At 30.4% G+C, this 16,473-nt stretch overlaps 2 protein-coding genes across 4 annotated transcripts in view; both read left to right on the top strand.

Moving 5' to 3' along the window:
• The window catches only part of LOC106461364 (zinc finger protein 501-like), a 69,816-nt gene extending 56,824 nt beyond the window's left edge, over window positions 1-12,992 (top strand). Inside the window, exons 6-9 of one of the 3 annotated variants that reach the window (XM_022388309.1) lie at window positions 2,098-2,284; window positions 5,082-5,131; window positions 8,780-8,966; window positions 12,849-12,992. In XM_022388309.1, the coding sequence (XP_022244017.1) occupies window positions 2,098-2,284; window positions 5,082-5,131; window positions 8,780-8,966; window positions 12,849-12,973 (549 nt within the window). In that variant the 3' untranslated portion in view covers window positions 12,974-12,992. Of the gene's footprint in view, window positions 1-2,097; window positions 2,285-5,081; window positions 5,132-8,779; window positions 8,967-10,194; window positions 11,065-12,101; window positions 12,247-12,848 lie in introns of those variants that run through there. The other 2 variants (XM_022388310.1, XM_022388311.1) reach the window with 2 other exon arrangements.
• On the top strand, window positions 12,976-15,967 carry LOC111086236 (gastrula zinc finger protein xLCGF3.1-like). Its single transcript, XM_022388312.1, has one exon. It carries the CDS (start codon window positions 12,990-12,992, stop codon window positions 13,743-13,745), a length of 756 nt encoding a protein of 251 aa, XP_022244020.1. The 5' UTR covers window positions 12,976-12,989; the 3' UTR covers window positions 13,746-15,967.
• Window positions 15,968-16,473: the final 506 nt, after the last annotated feature.

Here is a 16,473-nt window from a genome sequence, read left to right as displayed (position 1 = left end):
TTTTAATTGTTCATTTTTAAATGAACATAAAAACTGTTCATTTTTACTTTAATTATGGTCTTGAATTACATTTTGCAACAATGTGTAGATTCTGTTGTAGTCACAGTAGAAGTAAAAATCATATTGCAAATTAATGCTTTAGAAGTAAAATGTATCTGAAATAGATACTAATCTTTATTATATTAGTATTACTTGCATTCTCATTCTTGAATTATGGGTAAAATATTACCATACATTGGACTAGAATTGATAAGAGGATTTTTGAATATTTATAATGCTTCAAAAATATTGTTAAGGGATGTTGCAAAATAAATCACACTTTTTTCCTCCGAGAGCATAACAAAGTAAAATAAGATTTTAATTCAATCAAAAAAATAATCCCAAGTATCAATATCGCTTGATTGTGCCACCATTGTTCTCACACACAACTTTTAATTGATTTGCAAAAGATTTTTGCAATGCAACAAACATGTCTGTTTTTGTGGCTGTCTCTGTGAGCACATCAATGAGAATACGAATCAAGGTTTCATGTTTGTGTCTCTAGCATTCAGGCAAAATTTCCAACATTTCTTCTGTGCATTGTTGAACGAAAGCTCTGATATTTTTGGTGGGATTTAAATCTAGAGAGTTCCCAATCCACATTCCACCACTCTTTCAAATTCAAAAATTCTGAAACTTTTGAGGCATTAATTGGATTTTTCAAATCTGACATTGCGATTTGTCGATTGGAAGACTTGAATTCTCGGAGCATGTTTGTGACTAGTTTCTGAGCCATCCCAAAGGCAGCACATGCGACACGAACTTGAGTTCTATAGAGCACCTTGATTCAAAAGTTTTTGCAAAAAATGAAGAGTACATTGAAATGACGTTTTGTCACGAGTGATGATATTTGCAGTCCTACCAAGTTCGTCTTTACTTCGGGGTAAAAAAGTGTGATTTATTTTGCAACACCCCTTAATTGTCCCAGAGATTTCAGTACAAAGCATTACCCACATAAATAATTTTTTTATTTACATAATTATATGTTTAGAAGTGCTAAGAGACAGAATGACAGGGATACAAAGAGAAAATAGCCTAAATTTCTTGACAAATCCCAGAAACTTTAGGTAAATATTACTAGAGGCATCTGTTTCAATTAAGTTTTACTACTAAAATGAGAATTTTAGGATTTTGATTTATTTATTTTATGTTAGAAATGACAACATTTAAAGAAGGGAAAAGTTTAAATGTTGTATTTCATTAACATTTCCATATCTTTTTGTCTGTTAAAGACAACTTTAAATATGGCCTGCTTTAGAAAATTTTCCACTTAACTTTTTTGTACTCACTTAAAATCTGAGAGAGATTCAAACGATTACCAGTTACAGTACTTAATAAATACATTATTATTCTTACACAACTGTGGCTTAATTAATTATGGAAGTAAACTTAACATGAATAGTAAAGAATAAACTACAGGAATTTTGTCTCAATAAAACGTATAGAAAAGTTGCTGGTGTTGTATGACATTATGATTGATAAAATATTGAAAAATTAAAATTTAGAATAAGAATAGTGAAGCATTGTTTGTTTGATTATATTCACGAATAATTTGTCTTTGTCATACCAATATCTTTATTTTGTATTTCAATTTTTCATTTAATAAAAAAAAAATCTGTTCACGAAAATATTTTCTAAACTTTAATTTCTTGTTCGATCCATTTAAGATATAGAAATTAAATTTTTCTTTTTGTTGCGATTTTTTTTAAGATTTCATTCTTGTGACTTAAATACTTTACAGGATGAATCAAAATATATTCATATGTTGTTAATTTCCAAATAAATGTATTAAACTGTATATATCTTTGTATCATTAGGTTTTTTCTCTGTGTGTCAAATGCATTCTAATCAGTATTGCCATATATAACACTACCAAATACAATTGATAGTATACTAGCTACTGATATGTGTAATGTTTATATTTAAGACATTTCAAAGCAAACTTAAAGAAATGATATTTCAAAGGTAAATACCAGTAGTAGCTTATCATTTTTTACAAGTAGTATTTGCATTCTGTATTGACAGATTAGTTAGTATTCATCTTTCTATTTTTTGTAGAACACATTTGTGAAAGTCAAAACTGAGCAAAATAGTGATTCGACAAAGGATGACATTATTTCCAAGTTCAGTGAGAGTGATGATGAAACTGTTGATTGTTCAGAATTTGATGCTATTAGTTTGAAGAATGAAAAAGAACCAAAAGAGGAGTTTCAACAAATTAACTCTAAGTTAGAAGGTTTATCAGGTGAGTGTTAATTTCCAGAACTATATTGTGCTAGACATATTATTAGAAAATTACTAGTTTTAAATAATGCCAATAATTTACAGATTGTATAGATTAATGTTTATAACACAATATTGTCTTCAGGGTTTAACTAGGGTCATGTTGGATTTGTTTGACAATGCTCCTGGGCATACAGCCACCATGAAACCTAGTTTCAGCCTTGACATCAAAAAATAGAAATGAGGAATATTCCACTTGTAACTGAATGCCAAACATGGTAAAAGAAAAGCCACAAAGAGTTGAAGGATTGAACTGTGACATTAGGCAGTTTGATGAATCAGAGCTATGGGAGGGAATGCTATACTGACACTATAACCTGTGCAAGTTGGTGCCAGACCTGTGATTAATATTTGAGGTGCTCTGAATGTAACATGATACACACACCAAGTTGGTCTTACAGTACTGGCAGAAATTATCTTATTGCTTACATTCCTATAGATGTATAGAGTGATCCTGTAAACACTATACTGCCTGCTTGGCTCAAGAATTGTAACAACAGAGAAACTTGTCAGCAAGTTGTAGGTTCTCTGTTCCAGAGAAAAACCATCGTTGTTGTCAGACTGCTTCATGAATCTGATAACAGTTATTATTACATCATGATAGTAGTTTACACTAAATGGACTGAAGCATATTTACTGGCTGATATTTTGATTCAAGCAGTCACCAACACATTCACTGAACAGAAGATAGCTCATTTTCAAGCACCAGATGAGATCCATCAAGAAGTAAAGTACCGTGGTCAGCTGTTTCATGAGTTCTGTATGATATTGGACATGGTGAAGGTTTGTGTATTACCTTATCATCCTAATTCAATTTAGTCTATCCAAACTATAAATCATATGTTTTTTTAACTTTGTGAGCTTAAGTCAGATTGAGAGGGATGTTCAATTCCTGTATACAGTAATGGAACTGTATTCAATCAGCTGTTCTATACATATATATTAATGTTTGAAAGTGAAATTATGCTCACAATAGAACTAACATAGGGTCCTCCCAGCAGCTGTGGAATTGGCAGAAAGTTCACAAGAGCAAGTAAAGTACATGTGATGCATGAATTTTCACTTTAGATGATCAGAAAAAGAAGACGGGTGACAAAAAAATGTATGATAATACAGAGAGTTTATATTAGTTTGAATGGGGAAATTTGGTGTAACTTTCACATACTCCAGCAGCATGTAAACCACTCATATCTGGCTGTAATGGACCTTACATTTTTCTGCAGTAACTCAGTCCATCAAACTACAAGTATTCCTTGGTTCTTGTAACATGCAAAATTCATGTAGCAAAAAATACCTTTTTTAAATGGTAGGGTGAGTTTTTATTGACAGTTTGAATACCTTTAGTGTATTTAGTTGTATTAGAGGTTCCAGCCGTTGCCTTTCTTTACTGGCATGGCCACGTGGTTAGGGTGCTCGACTCTCAATCTACGGGTCACAGGTTCAAATCCCCATCCCATCAAACATGCTTGCCCTTTCAGCCGTGGGGACATTATAATGTGATGGTCAATTCCACTATTCATTGGTAAAAGAGTAGCCCAAGAGTTGGCAGTGGGTTGTGATGACTAGCTAACTTCCCTCTAGTCTTACACTGCTAAATTAGGGATGACCAGTGCAGATAGCCCTTGTGTAGCTTTGCGCAAAATTCAAAACAAATAAATCTTTCTTTACTGCAACCTGAGCTCTTGCTTTCCTAAGGATAAGTTGACTATTGCTTTCTTCGTTTTCAAATTAGGTCTGAAGAACAGCAAAAATAACCATATTTGGTCGTACAGCAGAGTGGTTCAGTCGAATTTTTTTGTAGAAATGCTAAATTTTGTGTTTATCTTCCATTATACAGCCACATTCTTGAGCTATAGGACTTAGTTGGCTAATTGCTATCCAACAAGTTTATAAATACTCATGATCATCCAGCTTCTATGCCAATGATGTTGGATAGGTCTCTACTTGTGTCTTTCTTTAATAGTATAAAGGGAAAGAGGAGACAATGAGGGGGACCATGTGGCTTCTAATTCTTTCTCTCACTCTAATGAATGTGCATTGGTGTTGAACATAGCATTTTCTTTGGCCTTTGGCGATTCTGGTGCCTTCTCTTTCGAGTTGAAGAAACTGCCAATATTGATCATCGAAAGACTTAATCAACAGCATCTGGGAAAAGCATTGTGTATGTATGTATGTGTGTATATATATATTACATTAGCTTGTAAGTAAACTATTATGAAATGGTGTGGTTTTTAAAACATTTTAAAAGTTCCTTTTCTTTCATTTATTAGATGTTGTTCACTTAATGTTCTTTATTTATTTGTAGTTCTCTTGTCTTAACCTTCGTTTTGCAAACATATACATAACTCTTAGTTAACATGTTTTTTTTAAGATTTTTTTTTATCTACATGTATGATTTTATTTTGCAGTTTTTATAAGTATGATGATTTTTTGTTTCTTTAGGTTTTATTTTATATCATATTGACTTTTGTATTATTATTATTATATACTTATCTCCAATTTTTGATTTGGTTCTGGTTCAGTAATTACCTTTAGTTCCAGTTTTTTGTATTTTTTTTGCCTCGCATTATCATCGGGTCAGTGTTTTTCCTGTTTTAATCTCTCCTGATATGTGATAACAATTTTCATTTCATATATCTATAATGTTATTCAAATTTTATTTCTATGAACATTGTCTACATGATATCTGAAATGTAGTGTATACAGTCATATTTAAATTTGTTGTTACAAAAATGTTTAATTTATTTACTTGTAAACAGAAAAACGTACTTCCACAGAAGAGCAGCATGAAGTATCAAAAGAAACTGAGGTAATAAGTAGATTAGAAACTTTTATTAAAAGGTACTTATAGGTACTTTTAAGAGAAAATTTGTGCAATACTGAAGCTGTACGATTCCTTTACCCTAGGTCAAAGTGGACATGTCAGAGTTACATTTAAAATTTAATTAACTTTGTTATTAACGTACTTAAGTAAGCTGGGAATAAAAATGTAGTTTATAATTTAAATATTTTTATTATTTAATTTTATAATTTCAAAAGTAAACATTTTAATAAATTCTCAGTCTTTAATTCTCTGTGTCACTTGATGCATATCCTCATTTTATATTTTCTTTCTACACTTCCATGATTTTTTGAGTGTCCAACTAATTAGGAACACATACTATAGATATTAACAAGCCAGAATATGAATTTCGAATCTTCAATATTTTGCTCTACTGAAATGTAAAAAAAAAGTCAAATACACATAACATGTCCTTCCCATCTCATTCCGTCTTTAAACAAAAAGTCATTAATTCTCTCTGAAATTGTTATTGGATTATGTATAACTAAAAGCAAGAATAGCTTTTACTTTACAAGATTCTTTATAAATATTTAGCCTCAGTTTCATTGTCTGTGATTGTGTATTTTCTCTACTGGTAATAGAATTTTTTAACTTATCTATAGCTTAGTTACAAGACCAGTTTAATTATATTAGTATGGAGACATTCTGTTCTGGCTCTTGCAAAATCGTTTATTTTTTAAAATGCATATTTAAAAAGAACACTAATGATTTTGCGGAGAAACAACATAGTATGAAAACAATAGTGCTAAGGAAGCATGCTCTCAAGTACAAATTACCAAAATAGATTTAAACTCTAAAGTAATTCTGAAATGTCTTCTTTTTATGTAAATATTTTATTTAATGTTATCTATTTTTCAACGAAAAAGTAACTAAAATGTAAAAATTAGAATTTTATTAATCAAACAGTAAAAAATTAAATACACAGTTTCATGAGACCTGCTTATGCTCACTACGTCACATGATTGAAACTTAATCAGTTGTTCGTCGCTGAATATGCTTACCCTTTCAGCCATGGGGGCATTATAATGTGATGGTCAATCCCTCTATTTGTTGGTAAAAGAGTAGCCCAAAAGTTGGTGGTGGGTTGTGTTGAGTAGCTGCATTTCCTCTAATCCATCACTGCTGAATTAGGGACAGCTAGCCTTTAAATAGCTTCACACAAAATACAAATAATCAGTTGTTTATACTAAGTTAATTTCCTGTCACATATTTAAATCGGGCCTAAAGGACATTGTAAAGTAGTAAAAATAAAATTATGCAGATGTGAAAAGGTTCAAAAAGCTGTTATATTTTGTTACAATTTGCAGTCATTATACAAAAAGAAGTACTACTGATTTCAGTTTTAAATTTTTTGCTTCACTGTACATTGATACTTTTACTGCAATTAGTGTTAGAGTAGAGAAAATATAAAAACATATATGAGATTCTATAGGTTGTGCATACGTCATATGGAAACTTTAAGATGAAAAATCACCTTTCACTCAGACTGACTCAATAAAAGCTTCATAAATTCACGAACAAATGTTTAATCAAACTACTTTATTAAAAATTCGGATTTTTTCTTTAAAACAAACTTGTAATGTTTACTAAAAACTTTCCAAAATTTCGTAAAGGTACATATAGTAAATTCAGAATTATATATATTAATGTTTATTATATATATAATTCAAGGAAAAAATTGCATTAAACAGGAAATCTCTTCACCTGTAAACAATAACATATGTGTGTTTAGCTTTTTGTGTCTGTCTTCATCACAAACTATATTCATATGGGTGAACAGTATTTGAAATCGATCATAACTGTGAATTTAAACTGTATCTATGAAGTCTTCTGAGATTCTAACATTTGTATGATATTGAATAAACTTCATTGTTATTTAATTCATTTAGTAAGGGTGTTGTTAAATATGATTATCCTTGCACTGTCTCACACCACTTGTAATGTTATGATAAAATATGTTCCGAGTATGATTGTGTTATACATTCCAATCTCTGGGCCAATTACCTAGTTACATAGTGTTGTATCAACTGGCTAACATAATCACATTAACATTTTTCTAACATTTATTGGCTGTTTGTATCATCTCTGCTCTTGTTCAGTGAACTATTATTATTCAATTTGTGGTTTGCACATTAGTGCTAATAAAACATTCTGTTCGTTACATTCATTCATTAACTTATCATCTTCTGCTTAACCATTTTAGATATTAGACACAACAAATAACACTAAAATTGTTTTATGCTTTCTTCAAACTAGACACTCATGATGGATCAGTCTAATTAAATTTAGATTGTTCTCATTGTTTTATGCTGTCCTTGTTAGACATTGAACTGTCAGTGCTTTAACATAAGAAGTTTTGTTGTGTCATCTGAATGTACTTGTTGCATGGATTATACTATTAAATTTAGAACAGAATAGTGACAGAATGGAATAGTTTGAATTTTCAAAATATTGATTACTTTCTGTAAATAAAATATAATATTTTTATATGTGAGATTCGTATGAATTTGCTATTTTGTAAAGGTCTTATAGTGATATGTCGTTTTAATAAACAATTAGAAATTCTTACCTTTGTTGCAGATTTAATTACATATTTATGTTTTTCTAACACTATCCTATTGTTTTTATTTTATAAAACTCTGAATTTTGTCTTTGTTTTTAATTGAAAAACTGCATTTCAAGACTCCAGTCAGAATATGGTTTTTTAACCGGTACGTTTTCATATGGAATACCCGTTTTATTTTCCAGCTGCATGAGATATGCAACAGTTGAAAGCTATGACTTGAAACTTTATCTTGGTGGATCTATGTCCTGTTGGACCCATTTCCAGATAGAGTCTTCTTGGTTGTGTTATATACTGTTGCATTGAACATATGACAGTCTTTGCTACTAAATTTTACTTTTAAGGATTCTCCCCTGTTACACTTTGCTTACAGTGGCTTAGGTACAAACTTGTTACAAGTCACTTTCTGGATGGTCCTGGTGCCATAAGTTGATCCATATTCCTTTGTTTTCCAATGCTGTTAAGTACAAAAATATTCCTATTTCAGATATTCTAATTGCACAATGTGTATGCATCTTTATGATCTGAGTGTATGAATATTTTGTGTCAGAAAGAGTTGTTACACACACACTTCTAAAAAACAGTAACTTTTCGATGTCAAAATGTAGTACAGATACACTCTGTTCCACTGCAACTTGATATCTGCTTTGATTAAGTGTTAACAATATTGTAGGTAAAATGAAGATTTTGAATGAAGAGAGATTGATATATATTTGTGTCTAGTGAAAGTTGGAAATATGTGTGCTTGAAATGTATATTACATTTTATTATTTTAAAGTTTTACTTCAGATCAAAATGAATACTATTATTATATAGTCACACAGAATTGATAATACCAGAGCCACTAGTGCTACTGGTATTTGTTATTTAAAGTAATTTTCTGGGGATTTTTCTGGTTGATTTACAAGAGAAACTTATCAGATGTTTTTCAAAGCAGAAATATAAGTTGGAGCTTCCAAGTTTTACAGTTATTAAGACTGAGAAGGTTAAATATTTGCATTCTTTACTGACAGCACCAACTGTTGTTTGTTACTGATCTTTTTTTATTTTAGAAGTTATTCATAAAAGTAAAAAGCGAACAATCTGATGATTCACCTCAAGATGGCATTATTTCCAAGTTCAGTGAGAGTGATGATGAAAGTGTTAATTGTTCAGGGCATGATGTTATGAATTTGAAAAAAGAAAATAAACCTAAAGAGGATTTTCAACAAATGAACTCTGGATTAGAAATTTTATCAGGTAAGTATAAACATGGAAAGAGTTATGTTCATTAACCATGTGGTATTAGGCACATTACTTAGTAGAAAAGTGTTATTTCTGTATTGAGTTAAGACATTGTTAGTCTGTAAAGTTTCTATAGAATAAACCACAATTGACTTTAGGATGTATCCAGATTTGTGTTAGATTTACTTGGTGATGCTCCTGCTTTACGAGTCCTTTGCTGAAGACTGCAATCACATTGCTGTGATACTGATTGATAAATCATAGTACATTGGTCAAAAAGTCATCAGAGCAGCTATTATAAAAATGCAGTTGAAATATACCATGAATCATATACTGATTTCAATATATGAAATACTTTCTCCCCATAAACAGTTGAAAGTAATCCATTACACTGTAGCACACTCTTGTGTAAACATAATACATGCCACACGTGTGAAATTTCAACAATGGTTTATGGAGTTTTCTTTCACATGTACTGATTTTAGGTTAATAAAACATATTTTCATTATATGATATTATTCATTTCCATTGTCTATGAGACAATGCAGTAATTTTTTTTCTTTATTTATCCTTACTAATTTCTAGGAATGTACCTGATATAGCATTTGTAGTGTAAGTATAGCATTTTTACGAAGTTTTAAAGTTTAATTCATTCTGACATTTTTAGTTGCACAATAATAACAGGTAGAACTTGTTTTAAAAGTTTGAAAGACACGAACAAAGAAATAAAAATGGGGAAGGAAAATGATCAAACTGACAAAATGAAGAAAATATAGAATCGTTTAATCCATCTAGTACTTATAAGATTCTTATAACTTACGTGGGACCAAAATTAAAATTTGAAAGTAACTAAGTAGAAAAAAGGATCTGAAAGGCAGAGTAAAGTTTATTTATTAATATACAGTTTTGAACGTCGAAGTCTTTTCGCAACTTTAAATTTTTTTGGCTCAGTTTATAAAGTAAATAAAGAAAAATTTGAGATTTTCATATCAGAAAGAAAGTATCATGGTTATTTAAATTTCTAAGAAAATTAAAGCCAGTTTAATGGAAAGAAGCAAAAAAAAAGGAGAAAAATCTTGATTTTTTTTTTTAAGAGTTCTAATGATTATTTGTTTCACCTTAATGCTTTCAATACTGTTAAGAACTTAGAATCATGTAAAATCACACCTTCCGTGTAAGCTATCAAACCACTTGTTTCCTAATCTGCAGGGACATTATTCATAAATAATATCTTTATTTGCAGGTATTACTACATCATCATTCTTTGTTTGTTTTAGCTTCAGGTGTGATGTATATATACACATCTACATATAAAAGCCACTCTCTGTTTGTAATGTTCCCTTTGATAGCAACATTCAAATTGGCTCTGTAGTTAGCCGCAAGCAGTACTCTAACAACTGTTACCTATGTTCTGAAAGTTTATAGCATTGTCTGCCCTACGAAATAAAATACTTTTGTTTATATTTCCTGTTGGTAACTTTTGTGTTCAAATCTCATTTGAGTCAGAATTTTATCTTCGTTTCCCTAAACTGATAAATGATCGTTTTCATGCTTCATCTAAATAAATATTTAGTTTGAAATATTCAACTTCCAAGAGTGGTTAAGCCTAAATTAGTGTAAGCTTATTTTTAATGTCTACATTGCTTATATTTGTATGACTGTTTCCTATGTTCTGAAATTTTGTAGCATTGTCAAGCTTACAAAAATAAATTAAATTTGCTTATATTTTCTGTTGGTACGTTTTAAATTAAAATTTAGTTCTAAGTAACTAGAAATTTACATAACATTCGCTTTGGTATGAACACCTTTTCGAAGCTGGCAAAGATACCCATCATAAGACATTAGTATTATGCAACACTATGGACGTAATGAATTACCTTTCATTTATCAGAAGAACTCTAGAATAGTTTCTGAAATAAATTTCAGTTCAAGTGCAATTTGAGTGGGGATTTCTTTAATCATAACTGATTATGTTTAGAATAAGCTTATTGAATATTTGAAAAACCCAAATTCCATAATAGTTAAAATTAGGGATTTCATATACTTGTTAACATCGTCAAGTTGGCTGAGTGGTTACAGTGCTGGGATTTCATATACTTGTCAATATCGTCAAGTTGGCCGAGTGGTTACAGTGCTTGACTCTCTTCTGAAAGTTAGGGATTTCATATACTTGTTAACATTGTCAAGTTGGCTGAGTGGTTAGTGTTTGACTCTCTTCTGGAAGTCTTAATTCCCAGCTTGTTAACATCAGCTGGCTGATAATCAGATTATCAATAAAAGAAAATGAAGAGAAAATTCTGACTCAACTGGGAATTAAGACTTCCAGAAGAGAGTCAAGCACTGTAACCACTCAGCCAACTTGACGATGTTAACAAGTATATGAAATTCCTAACTTCCAGAAGAGAGTCAAGCACTGTAACCACTCAGCCAACTTGACGATGTTAACAAGTTGGGAATTAAGACTTCCAGAAGAGAGTCAAGCACTGTAACCACTCAGCCAACTTGACGATGTTAACAAGTTGGGAATTAAGACTTCCAGAAGAGAGTCAAGCACTGTAACCACTCAGCCAACTTGACCTTTGAATACCTGAAAAAATCCAAATACCATTATATATTAAATCAGAAATTTGAGATATTGTGTGAACATTTCAATTAAAAAATGATGTTGTACTCAATCAAGCCATGAAAATTCACTCGGCTTTTGATTTCCATTGAAAACTTCTGACACCATATGTGAAATAAATTCTAAACTAAAATTCTGAATATAACTAAAAAAAGTTCAGAATTTCTTTCATACAAGGTGCTAGTGTGTTCAAAAAATAATAACTTACAATTGTAACTTCATATCAAGTGATATTTCCTGTTAAGTTGTAGACTAAATGTTTTTTTGTTAATGTTTTCTGTTCCAAATCTGCATTATCTTAATGAATAATTTGAGGTAACCTACATTAAAAAATTCCAACACAATTACTTTTCATTAAATGTCTACACAGTGAAACTGAACAAATATTTTACAGATAAAATAAACAAAAAATTAAATACATATAGGTGATTTGCTAATTTACTGTCTGTGTTGATTAAAAAGGTTTGTTTTGCTTTTTTTTTTAATGACATTATTGTATATCGTTACAATGTTTTAATTATAAATAGAAATATCTAACATGGACAGAAACGATGAAACACTGCAAGAAAGAAAAAGTAGGTGGATGGCACAACAAAGTCAAGAAATCAAGGCAGAGCAAAAAAGAATTGACAGAGTCAGATGAAGCTCCTAAATAAATAACACAGCAAAGACAAAGTGATGCTGAAAGACATGCAAATGGAGACAGTGAAACAGCACGAGAAAGAAAGGATTGGTTAGCAAGAGAAAAACAAAATCTATGAATAACATGACAAACTCTAGAAACCTTATAAAAAATTAGGATAATTGAAGTACAGAAAATGGTATTGAGATGGTCAAATGAAGTTCATGAAGACGACAAATTGATGCTGAAAGACATGCATACAGAAATAATGAAACAGCACAAGAATAAAAACAATGGATGACATGACAAAGTCAAGACAGCTTATCAAAAATTACGATACCTGAAGCAGAGCGAATAACAATGAGATGGTCAAATGAAACTCTTAGAGAAACAACGTAAAGTACAAAAATTGATGTTGAAGGACCTGCACAACTTATACATGGATCACAAATTTTACCAATTAATATCTTGGAGGAGGGTTAAGTAAAGCAGCATAGTTGTGGTTCATGTTTATATTCCAGTTTACAATTGTTATTTTCAGTTTTGATGTGTTTTAGAGTTTGTTAAAGCATTACTATAATATATTAAGTTAATACATAGGATATTAATTACTTGCTCTATTGTTTGTATCAAATACATTTTCTGATTATAGATCCAAAGACCTACGTGAACAATTACTGTGGAAAGAAATTCCTGAATTCAAGCAATGTGAAAGTGTTTAATTACACGTTGTCAAGTATAAGTAACCTAAAAACATGTAAAATTTTCCAGAGGTAAACCTTACAGAAATGTTATGTCAGCCAAAGAATTGGAAAGAAATACTGATATAAAATTAAATGTCAGGCCCACCACTGGGAAGAAACCATACAGATGTGTTGTGTGTGGTAAAGAATTTGGAAGAAAGACTTATCTTAAAATACATCACAGGATACATACTGGGGAGAAACCATACAGATGTGCAGTGTGTAGTAAAGAATTTCGAAGCAATAGTCATCTTAAAACTCACCTTAGAATACACACTGGAAAGAAACAATACAGTTGTGTAGTGTGTGGTAAAGAATTTCAAACTAATGGTCATCTTAAAACTCATCATAGAACACACACTGGGGAGAAACCATACAGTTGTCTAGTGTGTAGTAGAAAATTTGCAAGAAATGACGAACTAAAAATTCACCAGAGGACACATACTGGGGAGAGGCCATACAGTTGTGTTGTGTGTGGTAAAAAATTCAAAAGTAATGGTGAACTTAAAGTACATCACAGGATACACACAGGAGAGAAACCATATGGCTGTGTAGTGTGTGGCAAAGAATTTGGAAGAAACAGTTATCTCAAAACTCATGAAAGGATACACACTGGGGAGAAACCGTACAGTTGTGTAGTGTGTAACAAAAAGTTTGGAAGAAATAGTGACTTGAAAAAACATGAGAAAATACATACTGGGGAGAAACCTTATAAATGTGTAGTTTGTGGTAAAGAATTTCTACGTCGTTATGACCTTAAAATACATAAGAACGTACACACTTGGAGGAAAAATGTAAATGTCTGAAATCAAGCATGGTGACATTTTTGTTTTATGACCAGGTTAATGGTCTCTTGGTTAGCTCCTTTTTTTAACACCTTTTTTTTTCATGAAAAACAGTACATACAAGTATATCTTCTTTCTTCCAAATAGTTTTACTATTGCAGATAGGTAGATAAACAAAGTTCCGTATAAAAGAGAACTTACTCGTTTATAAGCAGAGGTGAAATTTTGGTGAAGTCAGTTTGTCTTGTAATTTGCTATAAACTAATGAAAATACATTTGTTTATTTATATTTTCAGACAAATAACCAAAGAGAAACATTCTGGTAATGGAGATAAAGGTTTTCAGATTTGTAGCAGGTAAATTAAAAGAATTAGTTTAAAATACGTGAAAAAAAATACACATTATTGTAGTGTGCTAAAAAAAGCATTTGGAATTAACAATATAAAATAATAAACACTGGGGAGAAAGTGTTAGAAACTTAACACCGTGTTGTATCTTTGACTTGAAAACTAAAGATACAGGTTGATTAGAGACATAAAATCAACTGTAGAGGAGATAATTGTAAATACAGGCTGTGTAAATATCATTAAAAAACGAGTTAGTATATGTACAATTTACATGGTGCTTTACTCAGTATCAAAGTCTTCAACAAGTAATTTCTAAAAGTGTACTTGATGTAGCATTTTTACTTAGTTTTAAAGTTTAACTCACTTTGACATCCTTAGCTTTACATTAATAATAATAATTTGTTCTAAAATTTTGAAAGACAAGAATAGAGAGGTAAAAATGGTGAAGGAAAAAAAAGTCAAGAAAATATTGAATTCTTTTAAACATCTAGCACTTGTAAAATTTTTAAAAACAAAATGGACTGAAGGCTAGAGCAAATTTGATTTACTAATATACGGTTTGAAAATCAAACATTGTCCATAACTTTGAATTTTTTTTTTGTTGTTGTTCAGTTTATAGACCGAAAATTGTTATAATAAAAAAATTTATTATATTTATTTTAGTGTCTAAAAAATTCTGTTAAACCAATTTAATTGAAACAGGTAAAAAACTGAAGAAAAATATTGTATTTATTTGTAAATATTTTGATGCTGCAGTGATTTTTGTTACACATTAATGATTTCAACACTGTTAAGAGAAAGAGAGTGTAGAAAACTAAACTATAAAGTTACTGTTTGTTTTCTAATCTGATATGTGATCCAAGAAAGTTCCAGATGTGCAGAGATATTTATCTCAAATAATATCTTTACTGGCGGACATAACTACATCACCATCAGGCCTGTACTCAGAGTGTTTGAAAGCATGCTAATGTTACAGGGGTTTAGGGGCATGCCTTTCCTGAAAATTTAAAACAAATAGGTTCTATGAGATTAAATCTGGAAGCGATTCTGCATGAAATATAGCTTAAGTAATTGCATGGCTGTTCACATAAAATCTATATAAGCACAAAAATAGGGGGTTTGTTTCCCTCCCCCCTGCATAGGTGCTTGCGTGATCATTTGTTCTATATCTATTTTATTTTCAGGTTTGTGTATGTGTGCATTTAATTTACTTTTTTAATGCTTTTTAAAACAATATTTCAGTTTATTTTCTTAATAAGTTAATATATATGATATTAATTAATGTATTGTTTGAATACACATACATGTTTTGATTAGATTTAAAAACCTATGTGAAAAATTAATGTCAAAAGAAGTCTCTGTATCAGAGCAATGTGACATTGTTTGGTTACACATTGTCAAGAGTAAATAACCAAATGATGCGTAGAATTTCTGATAGTAGAAATAAACGATGCAGAAATGTTGTGTTTACCAAAGAATTGGAAAAAAAATTTGATCTAAGAATGACTGTGGGGACCAGAACTGTTAAAAAACCCATAACATGTGTTATGTGTATGTGGTAAAGAATTTGGAAGAAATATTCAGTTTAAAAGACATCATTTTAACTTTTGTTTCCATCCTTCCATGTATTGTGTTGTACAAGTGTAGCAAGTTTCCATTGTTTAACCCGATGACCACCGGCTACTAACATTCTGAGTAGCCAGTGCAAGTCTTGCTATATTTCATTCCACCAATAAAACTAGTGGATGAAACTATTTGAAACTTCATAAGAACTTTCATAAATGCATGTAGTTTAACTTAAGAAACATGAAGCCTGTTACTTTTAATAAATTTAGTTATTTTGCATTATGATATTTAATATCTTGGAAAATTACATTAGGAAATGGTATTTATAAGAAGTGATTACGATATTTATATTTGTTCCAGATTTGAACTTATTACTTTTTATGTTTTAGTATATTATTTTGAAATCCCCAAAAATTTGTATCGTCCATAAAATGCAAATTTTATCTATTTTTAATAATCATGTATTCTCCTTATGGTTTTAAGTAATATACAAGACCTAAATATAATATTTGTAAATAAACCTAAACAATAAATGAGTATTTTTATTTTTAACTAGGATTTCATGTTTATATATGTACATAATAAAACATTTTAATTTTATTTCAAGTTTATGTTTCATTGCAACCATACTTTTATTTATTGTGCCGAATAAATTGTGAGGTTAGCAGCATGAACTTTGTACGTTAGCTGTAAACTATCATGCCTATTGGTGGTCAATTTCGTTCAGTCCAGCACAGGCACATTTCAATATTACTGTAGATATGATAGTAAGAAAGCTTTTCGGTACTTGAATATCATTTCTTTGAATTTTCTGCAAGTTGTTTCACTATACAGAC

This window comes from Limulus polyphemus, unplaced genomic scaffold, assembly GCF_000517525.1.
Source record: "Limulus polyphemus unplaced genomic scaffold, Limulus_polyphemus-2.1.2 Scaffold944, whole genome shotgun sequence".
NCBI classification, from domain to species: Eukaryota; Metazoa; Arthropoda; class Merostomata; order Xiphosura; family Limulidae; genus Limulus; species Limulus polyphemus.
Note: the sequence above shows the minus strand (reverse complement) of the source record. Positions and strands in the feature narration are given on the sequence as shown.

Coding starts and splice junctions, on each gene's coding strand:
- LOC111086236 (XM_022388312.1), top strand. CDS start 12,990: ATGTCAGCCAAAGAATTGGAAAGAAATACTGATATAAAATTAAATGTC.